Raw genomic sequence first — 18,750 nt, 5'->3', positions numbered from 1 at the left:
CCCGAATTTCCTGAGAAACCAAAACACTGCTTCTAAAGTGGTTGCACAAGTTTGCATTCCCACCAGCAATGGGTGAGTGTACCCCTTTCTCCACAACCTCTCCAGCAAAGGCTATCATTGGTGTTTTTTATTTTAGCCATTCCGACAGGTGTAAGATGGTATCTTAAAGTTGTCTTGATTTGCATTTCCCTGATCGCTAAGGAAGTTGGGCATGACCTTAAGTGTCTTTTGGCCATTTGAAGTTCTTCTGTTGAGAATTCTCTGTTCAGCTCAGTGCCCCATTTTATAATTGGGTTGATTAGCCTTTTGCGGTCTAGTTTCTTGAGTTCTTTATATATTTTGGATATCAGACCTTTGTCAGTTGCAGGGTTGGACATTGAGCTTATAATTCATGTTCCTAGAGAAGCTAAATAAGAAGGTGAATCCAAAGACAAACACATAGGCATCCTCATGAATATTAACCTTCATCAGGCGATGAAAGGAGACAGAGTCAGAGACCCCCAAGGGAGCACCGGACAGAAATCTCATGGTCCAAATCAGGAGCAGAAGGAGAGGGAGCACGAGCAAGGAACTCAGGAGCACGAGGGGTGCACCCACACACTGAGACAATGGGGATGTTCTATCGGGAACTCACCAAGGCCAGCTGGCCTAGGTCTACAAAAGCATGGGATAAATCCGGACTAGCTGAACATAGCGGACAATGAGGAATAATGAGAGCTCAAGAACAATCGCAGTGGGGTTCTTGGTCCTACTGCACGTACTGGCTTTGTGGGAGCCTAGGCAGTTTGGATGCTTACCTTACGAGACCTGGATAGAGGTGGGCAGTCCTTGGGCTTCCCACAGGTCAGGGAACCCTGATTGCTCTTCGAGCAGATGAGGGAGGGGGACTTGATTGGGGGAGGGGGAGGGAAATGGGAAGCGGGTGCGGGGAGGAGCCAGAAATCCTAAATAAATAAATAAATAAATAAATAAATAAAAAAGAAAAAAAGAAATCAAAAAAAAAAGAAAGAAATGTTTGGAAGAATGAGTAGCGACAGGGCTTCCATTTGGGTGTCTAGCCAAGGAAATGCCCTGTGAAAACAGTTTCTCATTATTGAAGAAGTGTTTGATAATCAAGTCTAGGCTGAGAAACATCTCACATAATGACATCAAAAGTCACTCTGATAACTGGCCCCATATCTCTCTGCCCATGAAGTGTTGGTATTTTCATGAACGTTTTAGAGATACATTTGAAAAGATGTTTTCCCTGAACATGTTCAAATATGCAAAAAGACTCCAAACAGCTGAAATATAAATAAAATTTGAATATGGAGTGTACAGTATAAAAAGGTATAACAAAACTCATTCATTTGTAAGGTAACTATTAAAGTTAACAAAGGACATCTTCTCCAAACTTATCTTTGAAACAGATGTAAACCATGAAAGAAAACCACAACCAATCAAAACGCAGAGTTGTGGAACCTAGTTCAAAATGATTCCTATCCAAGACATCTCTAATACCTAAGACTCAGGGATCATTGCAGAAGGGGCAGAAAGATTGTAAGAGCCAGAGGACTGGGAAGTTTTCTGTGAGAGTGTTTTCTAGGAATGTTGGAAACCACTCCCAGGAAGTCTCACCAACATAGCTGCCTAAACAGAACATGAACAAGGATGAAACCAATAGACAACCAAAATGGACAGGGGGCGGTCATGAGGCTTTAACCCTAGACAAAGAACTGCAAGCAACTAAGGAATGCTGAGAGTTGGAGAAATGGTCTTCCCCAGGGAAGAGCCCCCAACTGATTGTCCAATGCAAAATAGTAAGCCTTGAAAACATACAGAGAAGTTAACATTATAGAGACTGAGGTTATATTTATGTATTTAAGAATACTCAGACACATATATGCATGAAATCTCTCTCTCTCTCTCTCTCTCTCTCTCTCTCTCACACACACACACACACACACACACAGCATCAATTAAAGAAAAAGAGGTCATGAGTGTGAGGGAGAATGGAGGTACATGGGAGGGTATGAGGGACGGTAAAGGAAGGGGAAAATTGTCTAGCTTTTTATTATCTCAAAAAGTAAAACTTATTTTAAAAATTTAATTAAATAGCAACTAAAGAGATGGCTCAGTAGTTAAGAATATATACTCGTTTATAGAGAATCCATGATTAGTTCCCAGTGCCCAAGTTCCATAGCTCACAAACACCAGTAATAAAATATCCAGATGACTAAACTGTTCTTCTCTCCTTCACAGAGACTGTACTCACATGCACACACATACACACGTATACATGTATGCACACACATAATTTTAAATGAGATTAGTAAAAGAGAAAATGAGTGCTCATGTGTTTTGTGAGGAAAGCAGCATCATTTCTGTTAGAAGGGTCAGCATGTGTGTCTCAGATTGACTAGTTAGTCACATTGAGCAAATCTAAATCCAGGGAGAGTCTGCGCAGCTGGAATGTCAGTCCTGTTTATAGCTTACTTTTCTTGAAAGCAAAATAATGAAAATAATAGACGTAAGTGACACAGAGGTATTCTTGTTACCCAAAGGCATAATATTAGAATTCATCAGGACAATGTATCTCAGGACGGAGCATTACACAGTGGATATTGCAATCACCGTGTTTCTCCTGAAAACAATAAACATTATAGGAGTTCAAATCAGATTATGCTAATTGGGTCAGATTTTATCATAGACGTTTAGCTTCCCACGAAATAAGGGTCATTTTGAACATCTCTTCCACACAGTTAGCATGCTTCTCCTTCTTCATCTCTTCCACACAGTTAGCATGCTTCTACTTCTTCATTTCTTCCACACAGTTAGCATGCTTCTCCTTCTTCATCTCTTCCACACAGTTAGCATGCTTCTCCTTCTTCATCTCTTCCACACAGTTAGCATGCTTCTCCTTCTTCATCTCTTCCACACAGTTAGCATGCTTCTCCTTCTTCATCTCTTTCACACAGTTAGCATGCTTCTGCTTCTTCATCTCTTCCACACAGTTAGCATGCTTCTGCTTCTTCATCTCTTCCACACAGTTAGTTAGCATGCTTCTCCTTCTTCATCTCTTCCACACAGTTAGCATGCTTCTACTTCTTCATCTCTTCCACACAGTTAGTTAGCATGCTTCTCCTTCTTCATCTCTTCCACACAGTTAGCATGCTTCTACTTCATCTCTTCCACACAGTTAGCATGCTTCTCCTTCTTCATCTCTTCCACACAGTTAGCATGCTTCTCCTTCTTCATCTCTTCCACACAGTTAACACGCTTCTATTTCTCTCCAGTGATTTTCACTGAACAGGCATTAAGATTCTGATAAGAGAATTAACTGCAGAAACCATAATACAAAAGCATTGTAGTGGATTAAATATGTTTTATCAGAAAGAACAGGGATATGCCAAGAAAGACATAAACATTGAGGAAAGATTTATGACAGGCGAAAAGTGTGTAGAAAAAGCAGAACAGTCAGGATGACATCAGGGCGTGCCTCATGGTCAGGTCAAGTAGAAGTGTGAAAGACTGTCACAAAGGGGAAGAGGCGTTATCAACCATGTGAAACAAGAGTGGGACCCTGTACTCCAGCACTTACATCGTGAACAACTCCAGTATATATTATACTCCCCCCAGAAAAGGTCACAGATCATTTCCATTTCAGATATAAAAAGACTCTTGGAATATTTATAAATTTCCATTTAAGGTTTTAAAGAAAAATCTTGTAAGTCAAATCAAGGACTATTATTTTTCTTTCCTGTATCATTGGTAAATACATGAGGATGTTTTAATATTTGGATATGGTTAAAATATATATAATAGTTTTTAATTGGGATGTACATTAAACATAACAATAAAGGTTTGAGATCTACTTGGCCACAAACTTAGAGTGAATAGTTAAAACACCTTGAATATAATGAACTTCCTGGCAGCATAAATTGAATCAAGAAGCAGTGAGAGAAAAATTAAGGACAAAATCCAGGAGTTTCTCTGAGGCCCTCAGTGGCTGTGAATCATCTTCAAGAGAAGGATTTGTTCTATTAGCAGGAAGATACTTCTCACCAGGCCACACAATGCACCAGGCGCTTTCTGCAAGCAATCATTGGACCCCATCATCTGGCTGCAAATCCCTGGAATAAACTCTGTAGGAAAGGAAAGGATAGAGCATGTCGTGTCTTGATTGAGTTGCTACTTGCTCCCCTGCCTAGTTTCTGCAGCACAAAGCAGTCATCTTATGCTAGCATTATCTTTTCCTGGCTGTGGCCTGCGCAGATAAGCATGTCTCGCCTCTGTGCTGAGAATACAGAACAGAGCTGTTTCTGTACATGGCTCATTGAAGCCCACGAGCCATGCTTTTCTCTTCAGTCTGCAGGATCTGGGTCTCATTTGGAAGGATTAGGATTTGCACAGGTAACACAATCAGGGTAACAAAACCCAAGGGTCACTTGTACATAGCAGAGAGAAGACTGGACTGTGTTTCCTCAGTCATATGCTACATCTACACAGATTGGTTTTGCTTTTAGTTTTTAAAATCTGAATATAGACTGAGGGGGTATATCCTGACACTATTTTGTATTTTATGGAATGTAACTAGTAACTGTTATTAACTACAGTGAGAATATAGATGTCTACAATCTATATGTCAGAGTATACTTTGCTGGTACATATTAGAGGACAATGTATATACAAACTGTGCGTCTGCTTTACTGCATAACGTACTTAAATAAGTACCAGCTGGCTTGATTCCTTTAAGCCTCTAACTAACCATTCTCAATAATCTATGAGCAGAGTATGTTCCATCTATATGAAAGCCGAAACTATTTGAAATCCTGTAACAATCAATCTTTTTGTGTCATAATTCTATATTTAAAGAGGGAGTGTGGATAACCGATAAGCATTTCAAATTAAACTATCAGTCTTGGCAAGATGCCTGTCGTGAACAAAACTGCTCTGGTAATGTTTGCTAAGCTTGTCTTTTGATGAGAGCTAACCCAGGCTTCAGTCCATCCGGTTCAGTACCCCTCAGGGTGATATGCCTAGGGTCAATACTCTCCTTCCTCATACACTGAGCTCAGAGACTCTTCCTGGCAACTGGCTAAATCTTAAGCATAACCTTACTGCCCCACCATGGTAATTTCCCTGCAGAGTTCCTTGTTCAGCCATTTCTTGCCCTCCCTCCCACTGCTTGCCTGTGGTCTCAGGAGGGGAGTAATTTCTGCAACATTTTTGTTTCTTTTGGTTGCTCTTGTGGATGGCAAAGGCACAAAAATAAGTGGAACAGATCTCTGTTAGTTTAGATATTTTTAAAATTTTTATAAGATTCACTGATGCTATGAAAATGAACACAATAAATTATTGTTGCCCTTGTAACATTTTTTTTCTTGAGCCTGTTTCTGTTTCACATTGGAAAAAATATCTCCAAAATAAAATAATGGCATTAGATTTTTGGGAAAAAAATTCTTTCTGATGGATCTATTAACAAAACACTAATACCATTAAGCAGAATCCATCACCCTATAATTCTTGCTAGGCAATGTTACCCTACTGAAAACAAAGTAGAAGTTGGACAGGACACTGCGTTGGTGCTCACCTTCACTGCACTATGAGGACATTTCTCAAAGTGACTTTTTTAAAATTAATGTTACATGCTGTTCAAAACAAGAATGTTAGTCCTCTAGCCATTCATCCCATTCAGATGAGTGCAGCCTGCTCTCCCCTCCTGGGCTTCAGCAGAGAGAGCTTCAGAGTCCTCATGGCCAAGACACACAAAGGAATTCCACCAATTATTCCATTGGCTTGTCCTGTCTTAAATGAACTCTGTCTTCTGATGCTGATGGAAGTTCTGAAAGCCACTTCCTAGCTGAATGTTTTAGGCACATGAATAGATTTCATATTCTGGATTTTTTTTCACAAAAAAATTAATAAAAGCAAACTAACATTCTCTTTAAAGTGCCTAGTATTTGGTCCTAAAATCTTGCTAAAACTACATATTATTGACAAATTGCTTCTGGCCTGGACATGTGCAGTGTTACCTGACATGTTGATACTCTAGATTAGTCCTAAAATAGGATGGATGTTTCTAATGTGAGTAGTCTTCAAATACTCATAGTAGGAGAATCACACAAAGTGCTTGTAACAAAGACTCAGTTCTTCAAACCCAAGACTGAATTAGGATCAGGCCCAAGATTTTCAACAATCTTCCTGCTAAAATTTGAGATCTAATTCCTTAAAATTTAAGGGATTATTTCCTTCATCACTTGTGACTGTTGGCTTTCAAGCCGAGTTACATCATCTCCTTAATCTTTCCTTGTCTTTTCTTTCTCTGCCAAATATAATTCTGATTTAACAAGTACTTTTCTGACAGCAATACTTTAAATAGCCAACTACTAGATGTAACCCATGAAGGGCAACCATGGATCTGTTTGTTACGCCTTCCTGTTATTTTCCCAATAAGTAGTTTTGGTTAATGATTATTAGCACATCAATATATATGTGTGGTTTAGAGTCACTCTATGTGGAAAATATTAATAAAGGGAAGTAACAAATAAAATTTTCATAATTGTTCAATAGGCATCGATGTCTCTCTAAATTGTCCAAATATTCAGAGTAAGAATATACTTTTGATCAGTATATTTAAAAGCACTACTAAATACTTTAAAAAGCATAAGTAATATCCATGCCAGAGTGAGTACTAAAAATATTTATAATTATATAAATTAATAGTGTTAGAACATGAGTGAGGGCCAGTGTGCAAATGAATGAATGTTTTGAGCAACAGTTTTTCAAGACAAAAAATAATCCCTTAAAATTCTCTGGTCAGTCCCTCTTCAGAACTCTTTGTGTTCTTGTTATCCTGAAACAGAGGTCACCTTAATTCTCACAGGGTTAACTGTTTTTCGGTTTGTTCATCCTCGTCTTCTGATTCCTGTATTGCTTAACAAAGCCTTCTCAGTTCTAAGATAACATTTCTTTGTAAAGAAGGCATTTGGTAGATCCTCCATTGAAAGCATGCTTTTCCTTCCTCATTTATTTGTGTTGTTATGTGAAAAAAAGAGGAAGATATAATAGGAAGAAAAAGAACAGGTGTCCCTCAGTGCAAGAAATCTTCTCAGCAATGTAAGTTGGTGATGTTCCAAGATGGTGCCTGTAATACCTTGGCTGTGACTGTGACTTCGCCTGCTTTTGGAGAGTATGTAGAAGAAAGCATACTTAAGTACACTGTCTATCATGAACACGTATGCACTCATATGATAAAGCACATGATCTGATTTCCTGAACCTCTTTATTGACAATGTACTGAACTGGATTTTGTGTTCTTTTAAACCATCGCTATTTTTAAGCTGTAAGACAGTGTCTGACCTAACACTCATTTTGGGAAGACACTAAGATTAAAATCCAGAAATTCAGGGCTCTAGTCACACCTCCCCCATTTAGTAGCTCAACGTTGTGCCTCAATTACACCTCAGTACACAGGAGCTCAGGCCTTGCTTTCTACATAGAGTTTTAGTTGAAGCCAAATGCTACAGTGTGTAGCATACACACACTTTTAAATGTTGAAGCTTCATAAAAATTGACAGCTATTAAGCCATGTTATTTAATAACAAAATTGCTTTATTCCTAGTGTAACATTCGTTTTCGACCTTTGACCATCACACTTCTCAACAGTGCTTTTGTAGCCAAAGTCTAGAACCCTCCCTAGGTGCTGCTGTTAGGGACAGTCTCGCCATCAATTGTTCAATCAATCAAGCAACCGAGCAGAATCTCATGACAGGATAGTTCAGAGGTCCCAGGTTAAATCCCCAACACCACCAAAAGTAATCAACTGGCCTGGCAGTGAACCCTAAAACAAACCAAGGCCAATCCTTAGTCATTGTTTGTACGATGAATTCTAAACAGTTACTTTGAGAAATACTTCGTTCAAACAAAATCCAGTGTAGAAACCCATTGTGTGGCACAGAAGGAAACAAAGCATCCTCATGCAGTAGGCAGGGCTTGCGAATACTTTCCAAGACTTTGTCTTTCAGGACTCATTGGAATGCTGCTCTTGAGGCTCACGGGTGAGGTGTGTGATGATGTTAATAAGGCAGCATCAGTGTCCAAAATCTGCTGTTGACAAGTGCCTCCAGATAGCATTGTTTAGAAAGATTTCCAGGGAAATATTGCCAACACCATGACTACTGCCTTTTGAAGAACATAGTTTCTGTTTTCCTGATAAAAGTACCTGGAAATACATGACTTTAGATGAGCACATGTACAACTAGCCTTGGCATTACTCTGGTGTGGAGAAACGAAGGGGTCAAAATGGGAGGACGAGCGGATAAGGCAGTCAATTTCATGAGGTTGATGTAGAAGGGATTTGGCATCAAATATGGCCAACTTTTAGTTTATGTGTGGAGAACTGAACTTCTTCTTGGTATGAATGACTGTAAGTGGGTCAAACACACTTATCAACAGAAACGGTGATTCTCTAGTGCTTCACGATACTGAATTTCCGATGGAGCGTGTTTGCTGTTATTGCTCTTTCTCTAGTTTAAGTGTCATTCAGTTTTTAAAAATCATATGGTATTTTAGTAAATTCACTAGTTTAAAACAATTTCGATTTTGTTCACTGGATTGAATATTGTGGTTTAGAATTGAGCATCTTAGAGATTATTAGACTATTCATACACCAGAATGAGGGAAAACTCTAAAAACATTCTAATGTAAATCACATTTTAACTTAAAAATAATTGCAAATATTCATGGCACAAGTTTCAGGCAAAAGCAAGATGTCAGTGAACACACTGTTTAGTTTTGTATTCTCTGGTCCCTTAAATAGCTCTAGAAAGTCACTTATCCCCTAAGATAGTAAGACAGATTTAAAAATTTCTAAGTCTAACATGCTAAAACCATCTGAAAAATTACTTTAATATAGAAAAACTACTCTTAAAACTTAAAAATTAAATAGAGAAGTATAGTTGTGGTCTCTGACAGTTATTTTAGGCATATTTTGAAACAGGCATTTCTATATCTTTTAATTTTAGGAGCCTACAAGCTGTAGGGCTTGAGTATTCCTTGAACATAACAAATACATCATGAGATAATTCCATAATCTATTAATAATTTTATAATTAATACATAATACTCCATAAATTATAACTTTTTAAACAATAGTTGGCTAACTTCTATTCTTTGAAAAACTATCCAGGAAAAAGAGCAAGGCCAACTGAGAGCTTGGATTTTACTACACAATAAGCTAACTGACTTCTTCTTTGCCAAAGTTTCAGACCCAAAGCTTGCGTCTGTCAGACCAGCACAGGAAGTCACATCTGTGGAGAGGAATTGTTAGCATCACCCTCATCGAGGGCCGAGACCTCAAAGCAATGGATTCCAATGGGTTGAGTGACCCCTATGTGAAGTTCCGACTGGGGCATCAGAAGTACAAGAGCAAGGTACATCTCTCTCCATCTGTGCTCCTGCCACTGGTGGGCAGGTCCTGACTGGTTAGCAGCCAGGCTTTAGCAGCTGTGACCATTGCGTCCCTTTGAAATGAGGGCTGTGGAATAGAATGTCGGTCTGTGCCCTAGGTGGCTTGAGAGAGCCACTCTGCTCTTCTGTCCCACTGCCTTCATCCATTACCCAGGAACTAGCTCGCTGCACATTTGTGAAATTTAAGAGGAAAGAGCAACAATATCCCCACCAGGAAATGCTCAGGGCATTGCCCAGCACCAGCATGTCCAGCATCTGTGATACAGACATTATTTTGCAGGCAATGAAATTCTTTCAGATTACTCTGGGTCATGTTATACAATCCGATTTTGACCAATACAATACAAAAGGTGTTTTAAAAATTATTTATGCAATTTTATTTAATCATATAGCTTTTGAGTTTTATGTCATACTTCAATAAAATGTATTACAATTATATTCATGTCTCTTCTTCCTCCCCTTTCACTTCTGCCAGCCATTTTCTTCTTCAAATTGACCCCCCAGCATGTTCCTCTCTTCCTTCTTTCATTTGTTTGTTCCTTCCTACCTTACTTTCTCCCTTCCTTTCTTTTTCTCTCCCTCCCTTCTTTCATTCCTTTCTCCCTTCCTTTCTCTCCCTCCCTTCCTTCCTTTCTCTCTCTCTCTCTCTCACTCCCTCTCTCCCTCCTTCCTTTCCTTTTTTTCTCTCTTTCCCTCCCTCCAGCCCTTCCTTCATTCCTTTCTCCCTTCCTTTATCTTTCTCCCTCCCTCCCTCCCTTCCTTCATTTTTCCTTTCCTTTCTCTCTTCTTCCCTCCCTCCCGCCCTCCCTCTCTTCCTTCCTTCCTTTTTCTCTCCCTCCCTCCCTCCCTCCCTTCCTTCCTTCCTACCTCACTTGCTTTTTCTCCTTTCTTTTCTTTCATCAGTCCCCATGCAGACAGCAACAACTGTTAGTGTTCATGATTGCAATGGCCATATCATATGCAGAAATTTTAAGATGTATTTAAGAAACAAAGAGTCAAACTCCTGTTGTTGCTATGTGTCATAGCAATGGCACAAGTTACTTAATGACATTGTGTGTCAATTTCCCCTTCTGCAGCAACAGAACTACAATGATGTCTACCTAAGCAAGTTATTAAAGAGATTAAATGAATGTACAGTAGACATAAAAGCCGGGCGATGGTGGCGCACGCCTTTAATCCCAGCACTCGGGAGGCAGAGGCAGGTGGATCTCTGTGAGTTCGAGACCAGCCTGGTCTACAGAGCTAGTTCCAGGACAGGCTCCAAAGCCACAGAGAAACCCTGTCTCGAAACCCCCCCCCCCAAAAAAAGGGACTTAAAATACTGCTGTGATCGTAAGTTCCCAGTAAATGCTAAAAGCAAAAGGAAGAAGGTTAGTGGCATCAGTAATAGTTGTAGAGCAACAATTTTGAGTGGTAATATATTAAGTAATATCAATAGCCAATAGCATTTCATTTATGAAACTAATGGTAATGGCAAGCACCTACGAATTGTAGCTACATCTTGTTATATCCAACTGCTTCCAGGTTTTAACAGCTGGCATTCATAGACACCTTGGGATGAGTACTTCCCATCCATCCTGAATTACATGACAATCACATGCCATTTTTGTGAAAATTGCTTGTCTTTAATGTACTTACTTTTGTGGATTTGGGGTCAAAACTTTATCTAGTTCCCTTCTAGTCCAGAAAGTCTTCATTAGTACTTAAGGTCTTCAAAATATCACAAAACTGATGTATTAACAGGCAGTGTATTGCTGGCATGCTATTTGGTGATCTTATGGAGGCCCACATGGAAGGTTTAAACATAAATTTTAGGTGGAAGAAAGTTATATGAGAAAGACAATCTGAATATAAAGGTTAGTCTGTTTATGACCTGATAAAAAAGATGAACTATAGCCGGGCAGTTGTGGTCCACACCTTTAATCCCAACACTCAGAAGGCACAGGCAGGTGAATCTCTGAGTACGGTGTCAGCCTGGTCTATAAGAGCTAGTTTCAGGACAAGTTCCAAAGCTACAGAGAAACACTGTCTTGAAAAAAACAAAACAAAACCAAAGAACTATATTCCAAAATGCCATAGGAGTTCATCATTCATGAAGAGAAAATTTGAATTATCATAGGATCCATCTAGTAATATTTATATTTTTCACCAGGAGCTTAAGAACAAATTTAAAACAGCTACTATTTAAAAAAAAATAGGTATCTATGACCACTTCTGTATTCTCTCAGTTAACACAATTTGCATGTTCTATTTGGCTTAGTTTTATAGTTCTGCTCTTTAGACATAAAATATGAACCCCACTATGGACAGGTGTCTCTTTTGATCTTTCTGTTCATGATCTACTGCAGATTAATTTCAGAGTATGAACTTTAAAGTTGTGATTCATTTGCATTACCTTTACACATTACATGCATCATTGCTTTCAAATTCTTTGCATCTAAGGACCTGTCTGTCATACATGAAGAAGAGAAAAGGCCACTGCATTCCTACCTGCTTTAAAATGGATGACAAGAGAAACAAATCTGAGTGTAGTCCAGGCAAATGCTAAGTGAAATTTTATAGCACATTAATATCGACAACTTCATTTATTGATTTATTGGGTTTATTCCCTGCATATTTAAAATTACAAAATTGCAGCCTAGACCTCCTTATTGTTTATAGAATATGAATAACACACACATGTGCAGTTTCCATGTATGGGAAGTGGAATGCCACTAAATGCTAAATGCTGAAGGCGGAGTCAACTAACTAAGACACCCCAAATGTGCTTGCTTATTCCTTCCGCTTCCACATAGTTCATTGTCTGTTTTCATGAATTTAAAACATTTATGTGCACAGAGAGAGAAAACGGGAACTCTGGGAATTCTCATCTTCTCTTATTACAAGATAACTGACTATGTGTTCGTTCTTCAATCAGTAACTGTGATAGAATAAATGTTAGTACCTGAATCTGTTGTTGCGCTGACAGGCTGCCTTTTATGCATTTAAGATAGATAATAAGAGAGTGTAAGGGCTTACTTCTGATTTTCTGATTTCTCTGAACACATCCATGAGTCTATTCTCAACAGAGACTAATTAATATACATGTACACCCCGGACAATTCAGTGGAACTACTACCCTTCACACGGTTTTATGCATAATGTCTCAAGTTGTTTTTAAATATTACTATTGAAACTAAAATAATATTTGCCTTTTCAGATTATGCCCAAAACTTTGAATCCTCAGTGGAGGGAACAGTTTGATTTCCATCTCTATGAGGAAAGAGGGGGGATCATCGACATCACCGCCTGGGACAGAGACTCTGGCAAAAGGGATGATTTCATCGGAAGGTTTGTGCAATTGGTGTTTTATTGACCGTAGAGATGACAAGCTTTTGTTGAAACAATCTAAACTTTATCACTGGCTGTCAACAGTTTTTTTTTTTTTTTTGGTTTTTCGAGACAGGGTTTCTCTGTGGTTTTGGAGCCTGTCCTGGAACTAGCTCTTGTAGACCAGGCTGGTCTCGAACTCACAAAGATCCTCCAGCCTCTGCCTCCCAAGTGAAGGAAACCTTCCATCATTACAGCTCCAGTCAGCATTGACAACTGTAGATTCAAACAATGACCAGTAGGTGGCAGCTTTGCCTAGTGGATGGACAGGCTGTTCCAATTTGTATCCAGAAATTTGTTTCCAGATGTCAGAATAATTGTGCCTAAAAGTTATGGGAGTCGAAAAAGGGGACTTTAACCTGATATGGGACACTCGGAGAAGAAAGGATGCTCTCAAGGGTAGGAAGTGGTCTGCAATAATGCTCGTTCTCAGAGTGATCAGATGTGGTATGTCCTACAGCTCTCTACAGAATCCTTATAACCTCTTAGGAGTTAATACATCAGGAAAGACTTCCAGAATTTTAGAAAAGGGAGAAGACGAGTGAGGCAGATCGTGTTAATTTGATAGTGCAGCAAACTGTGTTCTGAGGCTTGAATGACATTTCTCTACAAAGTTAAGGTTATTTAGACCAACAACTTGAATGATAGGGACTGTATCTGATTAAAAAGTCTATTTTTATATTTTTGTCAGTTACATATGTTCATTGTATCAAAATGTGTGAGAACTTGCCAGCATAGAAAAAGCACGGTGCATAGAGAGGTTTATTATTTTTAAAAAAAATCTCCTTTCAATGTAATCATGGAATTTACAATCCAAAGAGAACTCATACATTCCCAGCATAAAGGAAATTTCAGTCTAAAAGTAAAAAGAGGAATCTAAACTGACATTTTAGGCCCTCAGTTTTGTTTTGTTTTAACAATTCTGACACACCTATTTAAGCCGTAGCTTTCAGCACATGCGTGTGGAACAGGAGACAATGCTGTTTCAGTTAACTATAGTATCTGGTTTGCAAACAAAGTTGAGGAAACACCACTGTGGGCTACAAATTGCACTGTATCAAACCTTTGGAAAACAGGGGCCTTGTTTGCACTTTGCCCCTCAGAACAATACTATTATCAGAGTTTTCTGGAAGTCATTTTGTTCTTCTTGGTAGCTTAAGTCATGGTTTATATCTGCCAGTCTCAGGGTCAGTCCACAGTGGCTGTGCATTTGACTGGGCTGCAGCCTTGATGAAGAGTGAATTGCTGGTGTGTTTGACGAAAGTGAGAAAAAAAGAAGGGTTTGAAAGGAGGCTCTGATAGTTTTAGTGTTAGCAAATGACAAGGGAAAATCCAGCTTTTGGGGATCGGGAGGCTGAAGCTTCACTACGGACTGTCTGAAGTGAAGAACCATGTTATTTATTCCAGCAGTGATGTCCTCAGTTGTGTATGAGATGGGTTGAAAGGGGAGTTATAAGATGACTAGCACATTGGCAACTGTCAATCATGAGTGGTGCAGGAAACACACAAAGGGGTCAACTCACAGAGGGAACAAGGGCAGGGAAGGAGCCCAGATTTCAGATCTGAAGCATTCGCTCTGGAACTACTGTGTGAGAGACAGCAGGGCGAAGATGTGCACTGTAGAGCACAGGGCAGGAGGAGATGTGGTACCTTGGGAGCCAAGTGGAGGAAGCCATCAGCCAGTTCCTCCTCTGTTGCTGGTGAGGCTATGCAACCCGATTGGAGACCTGCAGTTGATAGCTGGGGGTAGAATCCTGACTTCCTGAGTCTGAGTGAGAATGGAGGAAGGCAATTGTCCAATGCTAACATATTTATGTTTCACCATTCCAGAGGTGAACACGTTTCTTTAATTGATAGTCATCCTTGTTTTTATGGTGAACAAACTAGACATGAAGGTCTTCCAGGAGACTGTCCTCTTAAAGAACCTACACACACTAGTAGATCAGTTGTGTGAGAGAGGAACCTACACACACCAGTAGATCAGCTGTGAGAGGGAGGAACCTTCACCATGACAGCAGCCACTTCCTCCCACCTGTCTCTTCATCTGACGGTCTGTTCCCAGCTTGATGACACAGGGCATCGTTGTTTGATTGGCCCCTTCATCCTGACCCCCCTTTTTTTGCTCCTCGACTTCTGGATCTTTTTTTTAACCTGACTCTTCTTGCTGTTCTTAGTTGTTTGTCAAGGCTCAGAGAGTGGTGGGGACTCCAGCAACTTCACTAATTGTGGGTTGTAAGGAGCATTTAAATCGTTTTATTTAATACTTATGTGATAGGTATCTATTTATGAGTGTGCTACAGCACACATGTCAAGGTCAAAGGACAACATTGTAAAATCTGTTCTCTCCTTCCATCTTTACATGCATTCCAGGGATTGAACTAAGTCCCCATGTGCACAGCAAGGACCTTTATTTATTGAACCATCTCTCCAGTCTCGAAGAAAAAAAAAGATTTAAGACACAAATAAAATAATTTAACTCCTCTACTCAAAACCCTTCACTTATTTCCCATTTATGGTCTGGGTAGAAGCAAAGTCCTTACTGAGGCCAACAGCCTCTGTGTGATGTGGTCCAAACCCCTGTCTGATGTGGCCAACAGCCTCTGTGTGATGTGGTCCAAACCCCTGTCTGAAATGCTGGCATTCCTCCTCCTCTGCCCTCCAGCCGTTATGGACACACTGCTGCTCCCCAAGCACACCAGACATTCCCCTTCTGTGGCACCTTTCCTTAAGTCACTTGCCTGTCTTGCTTTTATACTTTCACGGGTCTGAGAAAGCCCTGCTTTCTTAATATTCCCTTTCTTCTACTCTGCGATATTTTATAGACGTAGCCACTATTTGGCATACTGTGTATTTTCATTGAACATCTTCTCCACTGTACTACAATGAAAATTCCATGACAGGAGGGATATTTGAATGTCTGTTTACTGTAGCATCTTCAGAGAGTATGTGGCACATATGCTCAATAAATGTTCTTTAATTTGAACACAAACACTTGAAGCTTGATTTAATCCTGAAAAGTATGATTATTCATTCTTTAAATGAAGAATTAATATATTGTCAATATATTGGTGGAAGGCACGAACTTAAGGTATAATTGTGGGAAATGTACAGATACTATACAAAAGAGAAAAACTAATGAGTTAGAATATGTCTGAACAGTGCTTATATTCAAATGCTAAACTAATATATTTAGGAAAAAAACTAGCCTATACATTATCAAGATTCTCTCACCACAACATTCTAATTGACATATAAAACTGTACATATTTTAGGGTGTCATGTGATGCTTCAACATATATATCATGTATTGTTTACATCAAGGTAAACATGGCTAAATCCTCAGGCATTTGTTATGGCTGGTGGAAACATGACCCTTTCATGTAGGTTATAAGTGCAGACACAGTATTGCACCTAAAGCCTCACTGTTGTAGTGCAGCACACCACGATTCTTATCCTGATCAGTCAGCATTGTCCCCATCCCTCAGCCATCCTGAGACTTTTGACACACTGATCTACTTAAAACTTTCTTAAAGTCGGCCTTTTAAGATTTGGTGTCAGTTAGATCATGGCACTTATTACTTTTCTATGCATGGGTTATTTCACTAGATATAATGGCCTCCTGTTTTATCTGTATACTATAAATGATAGATTCTAAGCTTATTTCCTTTTTGGAAAGTTCTAGTATCAAAATTTTGTTATTCTATGAACAAATAACATTCTACTGTGACTATGTATTATATCTCTTTATCCATCAGTCGATGGACATTAATGTGGTGTCCACTTCATGGAATCTATGAATAACACTTTTAAACATAACAGTAAAGAGTCTAAAGTGTTTATGTATTTTTTTTTCTCCAATAGATTAATGGTTGTGTGTCTTTAATTAAAGTTTTTCATCTATCTTGAATTGGGTTGTGCATCTGGGAGAGATTATGGTCTGGTTTCTGCATGTGGACATCCAGCTTTTCTAAGACTATTCCTTGAAGAATCTGCCTGTGCTCTGATCTGTGTATCAGGCACATTTGCTGAGCATCCTAGGTTGTGCATACCTTGCTTTACCTCTAGGCTCTGAACTCCTCTCCATTTGTCTACATGCCTTTATTAGCTCTGGGATACATTAGGAAGTCAGGTAGTAGAATGAGTTCAGTTGTTTGTTTGCTTAAGAATGCAACAAACATTCTCTTTGTGGAAAATGTTCTCTTTGTGGAATATTATTCATTCCCTGATAGAAACTACATGCATCTGGAGGTCATTTTGACGAGCACAGACATTTTAACAATATAGATAATTCCAATCTATGAAACTACCTTCCCAGGCTTTTATTCTAAATACTTTTATCCTCAAGAATTTTACTTTTATAGCTATTGAAAATTTGGTTTCTTGTCCTTATAGTTTTCAGTTAATTTGCTATTGATGGACAGTAATAGTACTGATATTTTCTATTGATTTTTGGATCCTACATTTTGGAAAAAATGTTTAATTAGCTCTAATAGGTTTTGGTGAGGCTTTAGATCTTTGGGATATTCAATAAATAAGGTCACATTACATATAAATAGTGACAGTTTGCTTCCATTTTTTTTCTTTCCCCTATTATTCTGGCTGGAATATTCAGTACTGTGGTTGCATTAAGCCTCAAAAGTTAGTGTGTACATATTCTGCAGAGGTATCTTCTAGCATGACCCGTTCACTATGACATTAACTATTGGCTAGTTCTAGACTAGTATATAACTCTATGGTTTCATTTCTTGTAGTATGCGTCTTCTAATACTGTGTTCAGAGTTTTCACCATCTCGGTATATGGGAGTTTACACATTTTGTTGTTTAATTTACATAAAAATTTATTCACCAGGGACATAGATTAGCAATGAGAATGACTCTTTCCAAGCTTGTAAGCATCTTTATATACAACTCAGCGTGAGGAGGCAGAGAAGGAACATGTATACTGTATCAATTCTGTGGATATGAAGAACGAAGCCAAAGTTGGTTAAGAGGCTGCTTGGTGATTGCACAAGTGGAGTGGCTGATCTAGGGCACAAATCCAAGTACTCTGACTATAAAGTTCACCCTCGGCTCACCACAGTCTGCATTCAGCTTGTTTTCCGGAAGCCTTTAACTCCTCAGTAAAATAATCAATCAGTGAACCAATTTAGATGATGCGCATCATACTGCAAGCTTGAACAGCAAATCTTGCCTGTTGTTGAACCACAGATTTCAAGCAAAGGTGAAATAATGTTAATCTACATTATTTAACTTTCTGATCAGCAGCATTTTGGTAGGCAAAAAAGATTGCCACCTTTGCGATAGTCAGCTAATAAATCCCCATACTTGTAACACTTTTATGTAGAGCAATAATCCGGACAAATTGGTTGCTGACAGCTGAGGAAATAATTGGAAAGCAAGTTGCCTCTGTGAACGTACAGGATAAGTAAATCGTGTAGCATGCAACTTCATTCAGTTGGAGTTCTCTGTTATGCAATATGGCAAGATTTATGGTATAATTTATTAAGATGCAAAATGTCCTTTATCTTTAAAGTGGCATTGACTTGGGGATATATGTATTTTAGTTTGGTGAATTGCTAGTGATGTTATTCATTGTATGTTCTCAGGGACTTAGTGCTGGTAATGCCCAGAATAGCAAAGTGTTGCCAATGTAGGCCTGAGTAGAAGGTTTAAGAGGAGTTTTATAAATGATATAAGGAAACTTACTATAAACTAGCTAGTTCTAGGCAAAGAACATGTTTCCCAATTCTATAGCATGGAACAACCCTGGAAAGAATGAGAATAGAATAGGAAGTGAACACAAATGTTCAGGGTTAGCATGGAGGTGAGCATTCATGTTCAGGGTTAGCATGGAGGTGAACATCCATGTTCAGGGTTAAGATAGAGGTGAGCATACATATTCAGGGTTAAGATGGAGGTGAACACACATGT

General features: G+C 39.0%; 1 protein-coding gene across 3 annotated transcripts in view; it reads left to right on the top strand.

Annotated features, from left to right (window-relative positions):
• Positions 1 to 18,750, top strand: part of Mctp1 (multiple C2 and transmembrane domain containing 1) — a 573,552-nt gene that overhangs the window by 366,699 nt on the left and 188,103 nt on the right. For all 3 annotated transcript variants that reach the window (XM_041663341.1, XM_041663343.1, XM_041663342.1), the window contains 2 exons: positions 9,243 to 9,413; positions 12,650 to 12,780. In XM_041663341.1, the coding sequence (XP_041519275.1) occupies positions 9,243 to 9,413; positions 12,650 to 12,780 (302 nt within the window). The remainder of the gene's footprint in view (positions 1 to 9,242; positions 9,414 to 12,649; positions 12,781 to 18,750) is intronic.

This window comes from Microtus oregoni, unplaced genomic scaffold (assembly GCF_018167655.1).
Source record: "Microtus oregoni isolate MIOR12 unplaced genomic scaffold, Mior012 000014F_ref0000157, whole genome shotgun sequence".
NCBI classification, from domain to species: Eukaryota; Metazoa; Chordata; class Mammalia; order Rodentia; family Cricetidae; genus Microtus; species Microtus oregoni.
This window is presented reverse-complemented; position numbering and strand designations above follow the sequence as displayed.